Here is an 18,892-nt window from a genome sequence, read left to right as displayed (position 1 = left end):
GTCAACACTGCAAATATTGACTCTTTGCATCAACTTCATGTAATTGTCAATAAAAGCCTTTGACACTTATGAAATGCTTGTAATTATACTTCAGTATTCCATAGTAACATCTGACAAAAATATCTAAAGACACTGAAGCATCAAACTTTGTGGAAATTAATATGTGTCATTCTCAAAACTTTTGGCCACGACTGTAATATTGCAGATGTTAACTAGCTAACTAGCTAGTGAGAGCTAGCCATGCTTGTTCAGTGACCTCACCTTTTTTTGAGACCTGAAGTACTGCCATGGTTTAGTAGGCTACCGGTTGTCAGTAGCTTTGTGGGTTTTATGTATTGTTGGGAATGCAAATCCTTTTCAACCATGCGCCCAAAGGCGTATGTCTGAGGACCTTTGAGTTGGGTACAGAAATCCTTGGCTCTGTCAGTTCCTGGCCTGTACAGGGATGAATTCCATTTTATCATTAGATGGGGTAAATATCTTACACAGTCCAACCCCCAAATCCTGGGAAGATTAGAATCAGAAACATCCACTGAAGTCTCTCACCGGCTTAGCCTTGCCCTAGAGTTCCCTGGACCTCCCTTATGGCCCTATATAATGTTGAGGGGGAATTTGTGATGAGCGAGATATTGACGGACCCAGCTATCAATAAAAGAGTAGCGGCAGAAGCATCACCATCGAGACACATGCACGCACGCACGCACGCACGCACGCACGCACGCACGCACGCACGCACACACACACACACACACACACACACACACACACACACACACACACACACACACACACACACACACACACACACACACACACACACACACTCAATTCAAACACTGACTTCTCAAGCTAAATCAAAGGAGATGGCACAGTTTTCCACTGTGCTGTCTCTAAATCAAATCAAAGTTTATTTGCCACATGCACAGGATACAGCAGGTGTAAACAGTACAGTGAAATGCTTACTTGCAAGCTCTTCCTCAGCAATGCAGTATTCCTTGTGGAATTGACAAGAGAGCAGGAACAGACTGGCACCCAGGCTGGGATGAGTTACCTTTATACAGTATCTATGTTGTCAAGATTAGGGATGTTGCGGTGACCGTATTACCGCCAAACCGGCGGTCACCAGTCATGACCATTTAGTCACGGTAATTAGGCTTCTCCAAGCTCTGATGCTGCTGCTGGTCATTAGTAGCCTACTAAACTTTCTAACTGCCTGGTAATCAGCACTCTATTGTCCCTCTAATCACTCTGACATCAATGCAAATGTAATCAGAAATCTAAACAAAAACTTTATGAGAGCCCATGAGCTCATGTTGCGCAACATTTCTATAGGCTATGCAGTTGCGTGAGAAAACAGAGTGATGGCCTTTACTAAAAAGAGAAGGATCCCATCAGCTTTCTATAGGCTAGGCTTATTATATTTATTTCTCAACTTTCCTAATATTAAGCAAATTGATTATATTTACAACAGGAGTATAGCCTACCTGGCTGACATGAAAAGGAACCACGTGAAAAGCATCCTCCATCCGCTATTTAAGTGCATAGATGACATGTATTTTTTCCCACTGCCCCTGTTTCGAGACAGGTGCATCATAATGCTCCATTCTAAATCAAAACAAATTTCACACATATTATTTTGTATATGTAAAGACAAGATTAAATCAAGAATAGTCTGATGGGTGACAATATTAGCCTATCACTTGTGAATTATATATTATCACTTGTGATTGATGCCCAGCATAAGAAACAATGCCTTTTTTGCGACTTTTTCTAATCATAGTTGCACCCCTCATGTAGCCTAGCCCATACGCCTATATGTTTTGATACGGTTTGTATCACAACTAAAGTAGCCAAATAACTTCTTAAAATTAAGCACATTAATCCGCTTTACAATGGGTGTAGATCCTAACTGGCATACATAAGCAGTGCGTGAGTTTCAAGTTTGGGAAAGATAATTTTCACCATAAAAATGCACCTTTATAATAAATGCATTACATGCATAATTGCATTTGCGGTCATTTTTGATAATGGTGTTTTCTGCTAATGGAACATTCGTGCTGATAGCCTACTACCAGGTGCGTATTGCTGCGCTTATAATGTGAAGAAAAAGCCTAATAGTCGGTCAACATTTTAAGCTAAACGTTCTCATCTGTTGCGTCAGCCACATTGCGTAAAAAATCTAACGCATCCCACAACTGTCCCAGACTATGTTTGGAATATTTATTTCTCGCACCGAATAGAATAGGTAGGCTTTTGTACTATGGGGGATAGTAGATTGGCATAGGCTAGTGCTTTTGCTGTTCGTTATGTCTACTCATCTTCTTGGCTGACGAAAAGTAAATGTGGACAGTTCTTCCAATATCGTCAATATGTACCTTGGAATTGGATAAGGACGCACGCAGTTGCATCCCCGACAAAGTAGGCACTATTTTTCAGATGTTGCCCTACCGGAGTTACACAGTATTGTTGAAATGCACATCCATGAGCTACTTGCTATGGGCGTCACTGCTATTAGCTTCACGACTGACATATGGACCTGTGATGTCAGCCCCATGAGCATACTGAGTCTGACAGCACAGTGGGTCGATTTCGTACTGAGGAAAGCCGTATTGCATGCTTAAGAATGTGCTGGTTCTCATACCGCTGCTACCATTTCAATGGCATTTGACAACATGTTTGAAACTTGGAAACATGAACACACTCCTAGCTCCATTCGAACAACTGACTCGAGAAATAATCTCATCAACTGCGTCTGCAGCAGACGTGATAGCCTCTGTCATGGCATTGAAACACCTGCTCAACAAAACTGCCGACACAGACCGTGGGGTTAATTTGGAAAAGTAGTCTACTAGAGGCTGTGAACAAGCGATTCGGTGGCATTCTCTCTGAGCCTCTTTACTGTGTCGCCACCATGCTTGATGCTAGGTACAAGGACCGCTACTTCGATGCCGACAAGAAACAGGGTTTACGTGAAACGTTACAGTGCGCACCGAGGAAGAGAGGCCACGGACAGACAGAGCTGAAACTTCACTGCTTGACATGTATGATGAAATCCTGGTTGAGAATGAAACGACTGAACAAATTAACAACGAAACATCACAGCAAGTAAGTGAAAGAAATAGGTTTTGATTATGTTTTACTGGTAATGGGGACATACGTAAATGTCAACAAAATAACTTTTTGGTCAGTGTGTGTGTGCGTGTACGTGTGTGTGCGTGTGTGTGTGTTTCAACTATTTAACTGTACTAGAAGGCCTAAAAGGCCGCGAAACATTTTTATATTGGGTATCGGTATCGGGTTTTTTGACAAGGAAAATATCGGTATCGGCCAAAAATGTCATATTGTTGCATCCCTAGTTTGTAGAACAACTAAAGTTACATTAATAACTCTAAATTAAGCATATAGGAATACCTATTTCTTTATTAACTGCTCAACACAGAATAGCCGCATGTGCACACTCCCTCATTGTTTGGAGAAAATATTATTTTTATTTTATTCAGCTTTGTTCAATTCTATTCTTCATACTATAAAATAATGCCACGGAATTCTAAGCAAATCTTGTCCGCTAAAGATTTGCTAAATGAACTAGTGTAGCCCACAGCCATTTGGCATTGTCACGTTGTTCGTAATAATGGTGGTCGGACCAAGGCGCAGAGTGAATGTAGAGTTCCACATATTTATTAAAGAGTAAAGTGAAACTTTAGCAAAGACAAAACAAATAAAGAATAAACGAACCGTGACGACAATGCAGTGCTAACAGGCAACTAAACATAAACAATATCACATAACCCACAGGTGGAAAAATGCAACTTAAGTATGGTCCCAATTAGAGACAACGATTACCAGCTGCCTCTAATTGGGAATCATACACAAACCCCAACATAGAAAATGAAACCTAGACCCCCACATAGAAATAATAAACTAGACTAAAACCCCTAGTCACGCCCTGACCTACTCTACCATAGAAAATACTGGCTTTCTATGGTCAGGACGTGACAGGCATAGCCAGATCAGGACCTAACATAACGACAACTCAGAGTATGCTATTCTGTTCTTCTGAAATAAACTACATTTTCTTCATATCATGCTTCTTTAGACCTGTCTAAAATAAGTAATGGATTTATTGTGATGGTGTAGGCTATATGACATGGATTTATTAGACTTTTTAAAATGTAGATGTTCCAAAGGTCTGTATCAGTGGCTTGTTGGAAGCCAGGAGATGCTAAATGTGTTTATGTTAATTAATGGTCAATTACCCTGAGACTGACAGTTATTCGCTTGACAATCACCAGCTGATGAAATTTCGTGACCGCCACAGCCCTAGTCAAGACTTCTATTTTTGACAACACATGTTACTAATGTGTACATTACTAACTTGATGCAGGAAAATTCTCAGCAACAAAAGATTGATCAAATTAACATTTTACTGCACTGGGCTGTATCAGGGTCACCCAGAGTGTTTCTTGGTAGTCTTAAACAAATCTACTTTGAAACGGAAGTATACACCTCACATACGTACATGCTATTCGCTTAAACAAAAGAAAACACCTGTACCATGTCAGATATACAGTTGAAATGTATTACATTTTGAGTTTGCAACCCAATATTACACTTAATATATATCACAGAAGACTGAAATAGAACAAAAGCGTTAGACTTTTTTATTTTTAAGTAATGTTTAGTAATGAAGAAATTCTGAAAAATATTAATAACATTCCACCCATGAGGCCACTAGTGGGCGATTTGGTCATTTGAATGCAGGAAAGGTCTACAATCATACATATATATATATATATATATATATATATATAGCCTCAAAACATGGTTAAAACTATAATTTTGATACCATGGAGGGTCAGTCCTTGCATCCATAGCTCGGTCAATGAATTTGAGAGGGGTTACATCTCTCCAGCCCCATCCCTCAGCTTTATACCGAAACAGGAATGGGGAGAACACTTTGTTGTTGTTTCAGCTGATGATCGCCACTTTTAGATTAATTAACATCAGGAAAGGTCAGCTCATAAACAGTTATGTTTATGTTATGTATGAAAACTGTATACAGTTTCTATAGCTGTGTGTTACTATGTTTAGTAGCATCAAGCATCCTGATAGGTACCTCTCCCCAACTACCCAACTCCACAACCAATGTATTAGTTGAATCCACTGCTGCCATTGTTGGACTAGTAACCGAAAGGTTGCAAGATCGAATCCCCGAGCTGACAAGGTAAAAAGCTGTCGTTCTGCCCCTGAACAAGGCAGTTAACCCACTGTTCCTAGGCCGTCATTGAAAATAAGAATTTGTTCTTAAACTGACTTGCCTAGTTAAATAAAGGTAAAATAAAAAATACAAATAAATAACAATAGTGATAGGACTAGGAACAACACAGGGCCCACCTAACCATTGTAATGGTCATTATTGATCAGTGATTTGACATCCTTATCCATCATCCACAATGTGAAATAGTCAATGCCTGCAATTTAATTATTGTCATGAGCTAGGTTTCCATCCAATTGGTGACAGATTTTCATGCAAATATTCAAAAATCTGCATACAAACATTTCCCCACCAGAGATGTTTCCATCAAATTGACTTGTTGTGGATAAAAATACAAAAGTTAAATTGTTTTCCGCCGCATTTTCAACTCTACCAATGATTTTGTGACAAACTGTTGCGTTAAATAGCAAATGTGCCCACACTGGTCTTGGTACGTGTGCTCCGTGTGCTCTAGCCAACAGCTTGCAGACACAGTGAGGATAGGCTAGCCTACATGATGAGATTATTATAGACAAGAGCAAGATTATTTTTATTTGTCAAATGGCAGCCAAGCATCACTCATCATGTCACCAGAATAAGACCCTTGATATTTATTGGAAAGGCGCATCAGGCTCATCACTGTGCACTTTCACCACCCTGTGAAGCTCATCACTGTGCACTTTCACCACCCTGTGAAGCTCATCACTGTGGACTTTCACCACCCTGTGAAGCTCATCACTGTGCACGTTCACCACCCTGTGAAGCTCATCACTGTGGACTTTCACCACCCTGTGAAGCTCATCACTGTGCACGTTCACCACCCTGTGAAGCTCATCACTGTGCACGTTCACCACCCTGTGAAGCTCATCACTGTGGACTTTCACCACCCTGTGAAGTTCATCATAACTTATTTCATCTGTAGCATAATAAACTGCATGCTTTCCCCAAGTCGTAGTGGGAAGACCACACAACATGTCATCGCGTGACTCCAACTTTACTACGATATAATGGTTATTATATCAGTATTTGCGCATAAAGGCATTTCCACTGCCATTTCTCGCATTATACATTTTACAGACATAAAAACATTCCACCTTGTCCAGCGTTTTGTCAACATTTGGAAACTTAACCGACAAAGGCCTGTCGTGACATTTTTTTATCCAACATGTACTTAACTCGCATAAAAATGTTGGATGGAAACTTTATTTTCATACCATGACATACATTGCATCAATGTTCATCGGAAAGGACACATTAGCTCTATACATTGTGCACTGCTATTGACATTGCCTTAACCAGGAACTCATTCTCTCTCCATGTCCATTAGAGTAACTCTACATTGATTTTAAACCGCCCATATAAAACACACGAACACATCCATGCATTCACACACATGTGCAGACACAATCATTTGGACACACACTTTTTACGCCCCTTGGTTGTTGGACAACAACGGCCTTTTTTCTTCTGATGGATGATTTCATTAAAACCGGAACTATGTGACCTGTCATTAGTAGTACAGTCGCCACACGTTTAGCGAACTTGCTTTTTCCTTCAGCTTCACTTATATCTTTTAAATCACTTCTGCCCCCTGCGATTGGATGTCAGGATGCTTAATGATAACACTGTTTGAGATCTAGGCCACTTATTAATCCATAGTGCTGTTTTGTGAGATGTTCCACTCAACGCTTGGCTTTAAATGAGATCATGAATAATTTGATTCCAGGAGGTAGACTCGGTGTGATTTTCACAAGTGAGTTTAGGGGGAGTTTCTCTCTCTCTAATCTCAGAACTGTTAAAGAGTGAGTTTAGGGGGAGTTTCTCTCTCTCTAATCTCAGAACTGTTAAAGAGTGAGTTTAGGGGGAGTTTCTCTCTCTGTAATCTCAAAACTGTTAAAGAGTGAGTTTAGGGGGAGTTTCTCTCTCTCTAATCTCAAAACTGTTAAAGAGTGAGTTTAGGGGGAGTTTCTCTCTCTGTAATCTCAAAACTGTTAAAGAGTGAGTTTAGGGGGAGTTTCTCTCTCTCTAATCTCAAAACTGTTAAAGAGTGAGTTTAGGGGGAGTTTCTCTCTCTGTAATCTCAAAACTGTTAAAGAGTGAGTTTAGGGGGAGTTTCTCTCTCTCTAATCTCAAAACTGTTAAAGAGTGAGTTTGGGTCATTGGTAGTCACAGAACTTATTTTATTAAGTGGATATGTTTATTTGTGATTCGTGGAATGGATCAGCTATCTTTCTCCATAATTCTCCAAGGCATTAGATATTTATTTATTACTATAGTCATTCATTTAAAAAAAAATCTTAGCAGTTGTATGCAGATTTGTCTTTCAGGCTTTCATGTCCCTGTTCTGCTGCTTTGTTCAGTTCTTCAATGTCTTCACAAGTTACAAAATATACTGGTTAAGTAATACAGCAGTTGAGGATATTCCAAAATGGAAAGTTGTCCAACATGTCCTCTGTGCAGTACCATGCTAGCACATAATTTTCAGATGTAGCCTAGCTCTGAATGTCCAGTCTAGCTCCCATTGACCACTAGCCGCACAGTTTGAGTAACCTCTAACTAATAATCACCTCATTTCAATTTCATTTGACGCTTTAAATGAGCAAAGTTTAAAGTCATCTATGACGTACACGCAGAACCCTGCTGATCCCTTTTCATTTGGATGAGATAGATGATGAGATCACCCAATCAAATGTGTATTTGTGACCGACCGCCTCGATTCGGTCTTATGTAGCAAAATTTGAAATTGTTTTTTTTTACATTGGATAAAAGTAAAGTAAAGTAAAGTAAAGACTCAGAGCTACGAAATGGTATATCCTACACTACAGTTGAGGAACAATGGGAAAGTAATTCTGCTTTGAAACTTGTAACCCCGCTTGAATGATTTGGTACACCTACTGGAGAGCTTTCTTTGTCTAAACCCATTCAGCATCATTCACAGCCTCTTAAGCCTCAGCCCCACCCATCTCTTTATGGATTCACATGCGAGGCCATGTGGCAAACACACTATATCAAATAAGTTTGTCACATGCACAGGATACAGAAGGTGTATTTATTGTTGTTGTTGTATTTAACCTTTATTTAACTAGGCAAGTCAGTTAAGAACAACTTATTATTTACAATGACAGCCTAGGAACAGTGGGTTAACAGCCTTGTTCAGGGGCAGAACGACAGATTTTTACCTTGTCAGCTCGGGGATTCAATCTAGCAACCTTTTGGTTACTGGTCCAACACTCTAACCACTAGGCTGCCTGCCGCCCCAAAACGGTACAGTGAAGTGGTTACTTGCATAGTAGCAATATCAAAAACAGAAATATTTTATAATTATTAGATGACGCTTACCTGACACACTTGTCTAAATTGATGGGTAACTTGAAGGAAATGTCACCCCCCCAGCCACATCTAGCTAAGTGGATGGGTCACTATTGTCTAGATATGTACACATGTTCATAAAATCAAATAGATAGCCGTAATCACCCCCAGACACACTTGGCTAATTTGATGGATTATGTAATAATCTGGCCGAAGTGGAGTCTTTTGTTTAGACATGTAGCTAGCTAGCTAAACAATTAACCTGGCATAATCCCAACTCATACTACTACCAATACAAACATTGTCATAGCTGTAATATGAATCTTCAGGTAGCTAAAGCTAATAAACTAGGTTCAATGTTAGCTAGCTAACATTAGGCTATAACTAGCAATGCAAATGGTTTTCTGATTCTAATAATATTACTGGATCATACACATAACGTTAGCTAGCGAGCCAGCAAGCTAACGTTTGCTAGATAACTAACAGTACACTTGAACTTGCAATAAAAACAACTTTTTGACAAAATTAGAAACGTATATCTGAAAATGTAGCTAGACTCTTACCCGTATACATGGATGAACGCTTCACAATTTAACTCCATTTTGTTTGTAGCTACATCTTGTTTGGCCAGCGTTGTGTCAAGTCACTCCGGTTCACACTGACATTTGTGATGGGCAGAAAGTAGCCCATCACTTCTTTCAACTGATCTGTTGATAGCACCTGCTAAATTCAGGGCATCAATGTTGTTGAGAAAAGTAACACATTTTTAGTGGCACCCCTCTTCACAATGGAGAGAAACATTTAAGTTTTAAAGTACATTTACTGCAATCCTACACATTTTGGGGTGTAGAGAATGTGTTATTGTTTTAAAACAAGTTTTCATGCCATGTGGTGGAGAGAAATCTTTGCAGTTTAAAGCAATTCTACACATTATGTCATGACTTATGTCATGTTAATATAATATCTGAGTGAGAGTGACTAATAAAATCAATGGCGGGGCCCTGGAGATCTGGGCCCCTGGGCACGTGCCCTGCGTGCTCTGCCGTTATTTGGCCAAGAATAAAATAATTGCCTGCTGTAGTCCTTGTAAAGCGGCCAGAGGAACAGTCCCACTCATCAGGGTAATACTGTTTGACATTTATGGGCCAAAGATGGCATGATTGCTATTATTAGTGAGCAGTGAGTAAGGCTCGGGCTCGATCTTGTTCACAGTATAGGACCAGGGAATAGGGGATGGGTTTGCAGTGAGACGTGAATACACTGCACAGGGTTTAGGCCCCTGTGCTCTGTGAAGAGAAATGGGGAGCATATTAGAGTTTAATTAATGGCTATTAATAACTTCCTTTATGAACAATCGTTTATATGTTTTTTTATTGAAAAGACTGGTGATTTGTCATGAAGCAGATTGACCAACACTTGTCTTATTTACAGTAGGTTTCTAAAGCCTAAATAATGATTGCTCGACAACATTAAAAGAAAAGTGGGAATAGATTAAATGGATGGTTTGTTCATGGAAAGCAAGTCTTAGGCTACTGGGCACATCATGTCCAAAGGCTTGATTCAAGTAGGCTGACCATCACATTCAATGGTTTCCTTCATATAATTTTTTTATCAGCTGATATTAGTCATCACCATGTTTTGAACTGCTTCTCAATGGATTGGGGGCTTGGACTATTTGATAGAGATTTCTTTTTCACATTATTTGTCTGCAGTGGTGGGCCGTCAGGGCCAGCAAGGCCTTCTCTGCTGGCCTAAACATCATCAGAATATATATATTTTTTAAATATATTTTCCCACAAATATGTATTAAATTATTCCCCAGAGTAAGAGTTATACTCTTCATTTCATAGCTTTCCTCTTGGTTGCACTGCTTCCAGCCCCAGGTTGAGATTTGGAGGGCTGGTCTTTATGTTAGATCTTTTATCCAATCATATTCAGCCATCATGTGTTGCCAGGGGTCTAAAATCTGCCCTCAGGCCTTCAGAATCAACAGTGTGTCAACCAATCAGCTTTAGAGTTGGCTATTGTACGCCTGCTGGCTGGGTCCAGTGTTACACAGGAGCCAGCTAGCAGGCGTAGTGCGTGCACGTCTTTTGATTGGATTACCAATATTGAGAGGCAGGTCCTATGGGCAGGTCTATGCAGATCTAGGAAACTGAATTTGATAAACGAATTAATTCGCGTACTACTAAGCTGTTTTTTCAACCCACAATGGCGGAAGGAGGAGAAGATATCGATTTGGTCGAGGATATAATTATAACGCCATTCTCAAGACGAACTTTTCAAGAAAAGTTAGACATTGTAAGGAGAGGCCGCCGGACGCCGACGCTACAAAGCCTGTCACAGGCGGGAAAGGGGTTCCAACTACGAGCGCTATCAATGGCTCACAGGCTCCGAGAAGCACTGCAAACTGGGAATGCCTATTATTTGCAAGTGATCGATTTGGTGTTTGGAGCCACACTGGCTTTGCAAACTTGAGTTGTCTAACCAAGGCAGCAACGAGACACCAAAGTACGGCTGGGCACTTACAAGCAATGGTGCTTTTGAAAACTTTTGGGGACACCGGAGTGGATCTACAGCTCAACGAACAAGCGCGCAGGGCAACGGAGCTGCACAATGAAAAGGTGAAGGGAAATATTGAAAAGACTCATTGATTGTGTCATGTTTTTGGGTAAACACTGTTTTCAAGGTGACGCAACGCCTGGTTATACTGCGTTTCTGTCTAAATGTATAGTGTCTAGAGCCATGGCATCATAATGATGGTAATAAGAGATGGATTAATTCGGGTGGGACTGTGTAGTACCTCACTGAAGGCCCAGGCCCCAGGCACGGCACGGCACGGCACGGCACGCCACTGTCTGTCTGTCTGTCTGTCTGTCTGTCTGTCTGTCTGTCTGTCTGTCTGTCTGTCTGTCTGTCTGTCTGTCTCTCTCACTCTCTCTCTCTCTCACTCTCTGAGCCAGTCAGGTGTTTGTTTGTAATTAGCACAACAGGAAGTGAGCTGGTGAGTCCACAGTGTTCTATATCTGTCACTGAGTGTCTGTTGTGCGGCGCACATGAGGTGATGAAGTTACACCTGTATGCAATTCACTACTTAATGTTTGCCATCAGATATCTTATGACTTTCTGCCAGAAGTCAAAGAGCTCTGGATGAGTTCTGTACAGTTGCCATTTTTTCCCTGTGCTTCCTACTAGAGTTTTTTTCCTCCTCTGTTCTTGTCACCTCTGCTCCGTGTATACATGCTGCTCTTCCTTCAGAAAACATGCATCACAACTTTGTTCATTTGCACAATTTATTTTGTTTACTTTTACTTATAAATGTCCACACTCACTGAAAATGACATTCAGTAGCTACTAGAAATGCTTGTATAACTTTATGAGCTGGATTTGCCTCTCTTTGCAATTAGTTTAAGTTCGGTTTCACTCGTTAGCATTTATGTGATTTCACTATTAGTTTGTGCAAATTTTATTAGCATTCTGGTTATAGAGGCCCAATGGGCTTTACTTGCGTTTTTAGTGCCCCCTTGTGTCCTATGCCGGTAATACCATAAATCCCGGGATGAGAAAAGGATGGTATGACGATATGAAAATCTGGATACCGCCCAATCCTAGAAACAACGTTGATTCAACCAGTGGGTCTTTCTCGTTCTCTCCCACTTTCTCTCACTGGAATGTGAGGGCCAGCTGCAAAGAGTGCCAGTAGTAGAGAGAGAGAGATGGTCCCACTGATTTCTCATTGTAACGTCAGCTGCACTCATGCCTACTGTGCTGTACTTCGAAGACACCCTGGTTCGAGTGGATAGCTGTGTCACATTTTGTGGTCGAGTTCACAAGTTCGACCAGCCACTCCATGTGATTTTTCACACTGTTACAAGACCAGAGACATGGGCGATAATGGAGCGGAAATCTGTTCGCACAAGGTCACACTGTCACAAGGAGAAACAGGGTGGCTAGAGAGAAGAATGCACAAAAAGAATAGTGGTTTGTTTGTGCTCCACAGCAGGCCTACCTATGAGAAGTGCCTAATGTTATGTTATGCATTGGGCTGAAGTGCTGATGGGTTAAAATATATATCTGATACATATTTGATCAAAGAGATAATGTTGCATTTATTAATAAGTAGATGTATTGAAGATGACAGATCAGAATGGAAGAGTAAAGGTAGCTGAAGTCACTTCTTTGAAGACAGGAATGCTCAAACAGTTTTATGCACAATTGATTTCATGAACTTGCCAAACCAAACACTTGTCAAACATTTACCTATGGAAAAGTTCTAGAACAAGACTATATAATTAAAAGTGACACAGTTAGGATGGCACACTCAAAATCATCAGACAGAAAATAAATAATGAAAAGTAATCTGGCTTCATTCCAGATGGAAACAAAGGAAGTTATTACTGGATTTCTGTCCGTTTTTTTTTTGTGTTTCAGAACTGTGCCATTATGACTTGTAAAATGAATGTTAACAACTTACAAAGTCCTGAACATCTAAGTATTTAGAAGGCATAGGCCCAGTTGGCATACTTTTCTGCTGTGATTCCATCATGATTCTGTTTTTGATTGTTCCATACTCAATAGGTCTGGTAAGGATAGTGTCTAGGGACACTAGGGAGAAAGAAGAACAGAACCCAGTTTTGACAAAGAGATGTGCTGTTACAGAAGATTATGAACATGTCTGCTCTCTCTGCTGCATTATGAATGGTCCAACTGGTCTAGACTGCAGCTTTACTGTTCCACACTCTTAAAGCTGATGGCTTAAGTCACAAACCTATCATGATTGCCAACCACCGGTGTCACACACAATGGTTTAACGTTCTACCACCACAAAATGTTTAGTTCTCTGTTTCAGGAAATGATTGCACACATTATACTAGGCATCTGCACAGTTCCTTGTGTCTTTTTCTGAAGGCGCTTATCACTGTTTCAACCCATTGACCTCTGGCGATTGAGCTAAACGGGCCAATCAAGGCCAACAGCTGTAGTGGAACACTGGCATTACAGCTGAACTGAATCAGAGCCCAAATCAACTCCATTGTTCATTGGTGCAGTATTCTTCCGCCTTAGGTTTATATACTGGACTCTATTCTTGGTTGCAGCGAGACAACAAGAATAGGTCTTAATTTGTGCCCTCAAGGGAATATTTGGTTCAAGTGGTACAAAGGCATCGCTATATCAGAGAAATGTCCCGAAAATCAGCTGCATTTGTTAGCATAACGGACCATGATTTCAATGAATGGCATTTTCTGCAAAAAAAGGTCACAATATTCAGATCCTGTTATCAGTGATTAGAGTCTATCTCTTTCTCTCTCTCTCTCTCTGTATGTTAGATCACAGCGATAGAGTCGTTGTTGTTTCTGCTCCAGTATGTGTCAGAGGACCTGGACAATCGGGAGAAGATCATTGTCATGGGAGACTGCTGTTACCTCAACCCTCTGGTGCGCAGGACCTTCCGCTTCCTGGGTACGTATTTTGGCAGTAACCTACCTCCATACCATTTGCCGAATGCTTACTGTCCCCATGTAAAATGGCTTCCCTAACTCATGATGTGGTAGCACGTACCTTGGGCGCAATATAATTTCAAAGGTCTGCACTTCAAATTCAACAACGATTGTTGGTATAAGTGGTGAACAGGAAAGGTCTGACTCAAAATAAGATGATAAGTGATGCTTATCTATATTTAATGCTGCTAGTAAAATGCAATGTAGAAACATCTTCTAAGCTATCATCAGTGTCAACAAAGTTGAACCTATCCTATGTCTGGCTGCAGTCAACACTAAAGATGAATGGAATGTTTGTCTTGCCGTGGGCTTGCTTGAAGCAATGCTCTGGGGTGTTTACCCTTGCTGTATGAAAATAAAATTACCAAATGCTCTAGAAATGGCATGGAGCGGAATTGATTGGATAAAATCATTTTGAGTAGCTGTACTATGGACTAGGACTGTCGCCGACAGCCAGTCGACAACCAGTCGATTGTTTGAAATGTTTCAACTTATTTTCCCATATGTAGACAGACAGTGTTTGAATAAAATCAACTACATATGCACTGAGCTTGTCTGATGCTTTAAGCATACAGTTTGATTAAATAATTAAGACACAAAAATGACTCAAGAAAGAGCCTGATGACAGCGAGTGCCTGTGTGACTGGCGCACGTTGTCTCTCTCTCCTCCCTACTGCAGTGAAAAGGCACCACAGCACAGTAAGTGTTTATTGCGTTATCCGTGCTGAAGCTGCAACATCATTACAGCCATTTAGTTTCTTACTTGTTTCTGACTGAAAAGTTCTGTTACTGAAATGCCTGGAGGTCAAGAAAAATGAGGTTATAGGAGCAAGCGTTGTGAGTGTATTATGTGTGACAAACAGTTGCTGTTAGATTTGAATAATATATTTTTTTCAGACCATTTTTAACAGTGTAAACAACACTAAATAAATGTGTGAATCAGAGAGTCTGTTCTAACAAAAAAAAAGAAATATATATATATATATATATATATATATATATATATAAAGCAGTCTAAAAACAGTTGCATGCATTCATTAATTGCGGTTTATTTATTGTTTAGGCTAATTATTCAAGCTCCTTTTGTTATTTAATTTTATAACTAAAATGCTTGATTGCATTTCAAAGCATGAATGTCTCGTATGCTGTGTGATGGCATGAACGAATTAATGATTGGTTGACTGATACAGTAGCTTATTTATTGAAATATAGGCGTAAGTAGGTTATGGTATTAAGACTTAACAGGCCTACAGCTCGATGGTGGTTATACAAGGCTACTATACAAAACCTACTAATGATAACTACATTACTTATCATTATTATGATGATCATAATAATAATTGAAATAATAACAATAAGGAGGGTATAGGAGCTGCCTGCATAGACAGTAGGAGGGCTGCCTGCATAGACAGTAGGGGGGCTGCCTGCATAGACAGTAGGGGGGCTGCCTGCATAGACAGTAGGGGGGCTGCCTGCATAGACAGTAGGAGGGCTGCCTGCATAGACAGTAGGGGGGCTGCGTGCATAGACAGTAGGGGGGCTGCCTGCATAGACAGTAGGAGGGCTGCCTGCATATACAGTAGGGGGGCTGCCTGCATATACAGTAGGGGGGCTGCCTGCATAGACAGTAGGGGGGCTGCCTGCATAGACAGTAGGGGGGCTGCCTGCATAGACAGTAGGGGGGCTGCCTGCATAGACAGTAGGGGGGCTGCCTGCATAGACAGTAGGAGGGCTGCCTGCATAGACAGTAGGGGGGCTGCCTGCATAGACAGTAGGGGGGCTGCCTGCATAGACAGTAGGGGGGCTGCCTGCATAGACAGTAGGAGGGCTGCCTGCATAGACAGTAGGAGGGCTGCGTGCATAGACAGTAGGAGGGCTGCCTGCATAGACAGTAGGAGGGCTGCGTGCATAGACAGTAGGGGGGCTGCCTGCATAGACAGTAGGAGGGCTGCGTGCATAGACAGTAGGAGGGCTGCCTGCATAGACAGTAGGAGGGCTGCCTGCATAGACAGTAGGAGGGCTGCCTGCATAGACAGTAGGAGGGCTGCGTGCATAGACAGTAGGAGGGCTGCCTGCATAGACAGTAGGAGGGCTGCGTGCATAGACAGTAGGAGGGCTGCCTGCATAGACAGTAGGAGGGCTGCCTGCATAGACAGTAGGAGGGCTGCCTGCATAGACAGTAGGAGGGCTGCCTGCATAGACAGTAGGAGGGCTGCCTGCATAGACAGTAGGAGGGCTGCCTGCATAGACAGTAGGAGGGCTGCGTGCATAGACAGTAGGAGGGCTGCCTGCATAGACAGTAGGAGGGCTGCCTGCATAGACAGTAGGAGGGCTGCCTGCATAGACAGTAGGAGGGCTGCCTGCATAGACAGTAGGAGGGCTGCGTGCATAGACAGTAGGGGGGCTGCCTGCATAGACAGTAGGAGGGCTGCCTGCATAGACAGTAGGAGGGCTGCGTGCATAGACAGTAGGGGGGCTGCCTGCATAGACAGTAGGAGGGCTGCCTGCATAGACAGTAGGAGGGCTGCCTGCATAGACAGTAGGAGGGCTGCCTGCATAGACAGTAGGAGGGCTGCCTGCATAGACAGTAGGAGGGCTGCCTGCATAGACAGTAGGAGGGCTGCCTGCATAGACAGTAGGAGGGCTGCCTGCATAGACAGTAGGAGGGCTGCGTGCATAGACAGTAGGAGGGCTGCGTGCATAGACAGTAGGAGGGCTGCCTGCATAGACAGTAGGAGGGCTGCGTGCATAGACAGTAGGGGGGCTGCCTGCATAGACAGTAGGGGGGCTGCCTGCATAGACAGTAGGGGGGCTGCCTGCATAGACAGTAGGAGGGCTGCCTGCATAGACAGTAGGAGGGCTGCGTGCATAGACAGTAGGAGGGCTGCCTGCATAGACAGTAGGAGGGCTGCGTGCATAGACAGTAGGGGGGCTGCCTGCATAGACAGTAGGAGGGCTGCGTGCATAGACAGTAGGAGGGCTGCCTGCATAGACAGTAGGAGGGCTGCCTGCATAGACAGTAGGAGGGCTGCCTGCATAGACAGTAGGAGGGCTGCCTGCATAGACAGTAGGAGGGCTGCGTGCATAGACAGTAGGAGGGCTGCCTGCATAGACAGTAGGAGGGCTGCGTGCATAGACAGTAGGAGGGCTGCCTGCATAGACAGTAGGAGGGCTGCCTGCATAGACAGTAGGAGGGCTGCCTGCATAGACAGTAGGAGGGCTGCCTGCATAGACAGTAGGAGGGCTGCCTGCATAGACAGTAGGAGGGCTGCGTGCATAGACAGTAGGAGGGCTGCGTGCATAGACAGTAGGAGGGCTGCCTGCATAGACAGTAGGAGGGCTGCGTGCATAGACAGTAGGAGGGCTGCCTGCATAGACAGTAGGAGGGCTGCCTGCATAGACAGTAGGAGGGCTGCCTGCATAGACAGTAGGAGGGCTGCCTGCATAGGCAGTAGGAGGGCTGCCTGCATAGACAGTAGGAGGGCTGCCTGCATAGACAGTAGGAGGGCTGCGTGCATAGACAGTAGGGGGGCTGCCTGCATAGACAGTAGGAGGGCTGCCTGCATAGACAGTAGGAGGGCTGCCTGCATAGACAGTAGGAGGGCTGCCTGCATAGACAGTAGGAGGGCTGCCTGCATAGACAGTAGGAGGGCTGCCTGCATAGACAGTAGGAGGGCTGCGTGCATAGACAGTAGGAGGGCTGCCTGCATAGACAGTAGGGGGGCTGCGTGCATAGACAGTAGGAGGGCTGCCTGCATAGACAGTAGGAGGGCTGCCTGCATAGACAGTAGGAGGGCTGCCTGCATAGACAGTAGGAGGGCTGCCTGCATAGACAGTAGGAGGGCTGCGTGCATAGACAGTAGGAGGGCTGCCTGCATAGACAGTAGGAGGGCTGCGTGCATAGACAGTAGGAGGGCTGCCTGCATAGACAGTAGGGGGGCTGCCTGCATAGACAGTAGGGGGGCTGCGTGCATAGACAGTAGGGGGGCTGCCTGCATAGACAGTAGGGGGGCTGCCTGCATAGACAGTAGGGGGGCTGCGTGCATAGACAGTAGGAGGGCTGCGTGCATAGACAGTAGGAGGGCTGCGTGCATAGACAGTAGGGGGGCTGCCTGCATAGACAGTAGGGGGGCTGCGTGCATAGACAGTAGGGGGGCTGCCTGCATAGACAGTAGGGGGGCTGCGTGCATAGACAGTAGGGGGGCTGCCTGCATAGACAGTAGGAGGGCTGCCTGCATAGACAGTAGGGGGGCTGCCTGCATAGACAGTAGTGGGGCTGCGTGCATAGACAGTAGGGGGGCTGCCTGCATAGACAGTAGTGGGGCTGCGTGCATAGACAGTAGGGGGGCTGCCTGCATAGACAGTAGGGGGGCTGCCTGCATAGACAGTAGTGGGGCTGCGTGCATAGACAGTAGGGGGGCTGCCTGCATAGACAGTAGGGGGGCTGCGTGCATAGACAGTAGGGGGGCTGCCTGCATAGACAGTAGGGGGGCTGCGTGCATAGACAGTAGGAGGGCTGCCTGCATAGACAGTAGGAGGGCTGCCTGCATAGACAGTAGGGGGGCTGCGTGCATAGACAGTAGGGGGGCTGCGTGCATAGACAGTAGGAGGGCTGCGTGCATAGACAGTAGGAGGGCTGCGTGCATAGACAGTAGGAGGGCTGCGTGCATAGACAGTAGGAGGGCTGCGTGCATAGACAGTAGGAGGGCTGCGTGCATAGACAGTAGGAGGGCTGCCTGCATAGACAGTAGGGGGGCTGCCTGCATAGACAGTAGGGGGGCTGCGTGCATAGACAGTAGGAGGGCTGCGTGCATAGACAGTAGGAGGGCTG

At 43.7% G+C, this 18,892-nt stretch overlaps 1 protein-coding gene across 1 annotated transcript in view; it reads left to right on the top strand.

Annotated features, from left to right (window-relative positions):
* Positions 1-18,892, top strand: part of LOC120020713 (phospholipid phosphatase-related protein type 5-like) — a 49,522-nt gene that overhangs the window by 2,737 nt on the left and 27,893 nt on the right. Inside the window, exon 2 of the mRNA XM_038964434.1 lies at positions 13,891-14,023. Coding sequence (XP_038820362.1) covers positions 13,891-14,023 — 133 coding nt within the window. The remainder of the gene's footprint in view (positions 1-13,890; positions 14,024-18,892) is intronic.

This window comes from Salvelinus namaycush, chromosome 25 (genome assembly GCF_016432855.1).
Source record: "Salvelinus namaycush isolate Seneca chromosome 25, SaNama_1.0, whole genome shotgun sequence".
In the NCBI taxonomy this organism is placed as follows: domain Eukaryota; kingdom Metazoa; phylum Chordata; class Actinopteri; order Salmoniformes; family Salmonidae; genus Salvelinus; species Salvelinus namaycush.
Note: the sequence above shows the minus strand (reverse complement) of the source record. Positions and strands in the feature narration are given on the sequence as shown.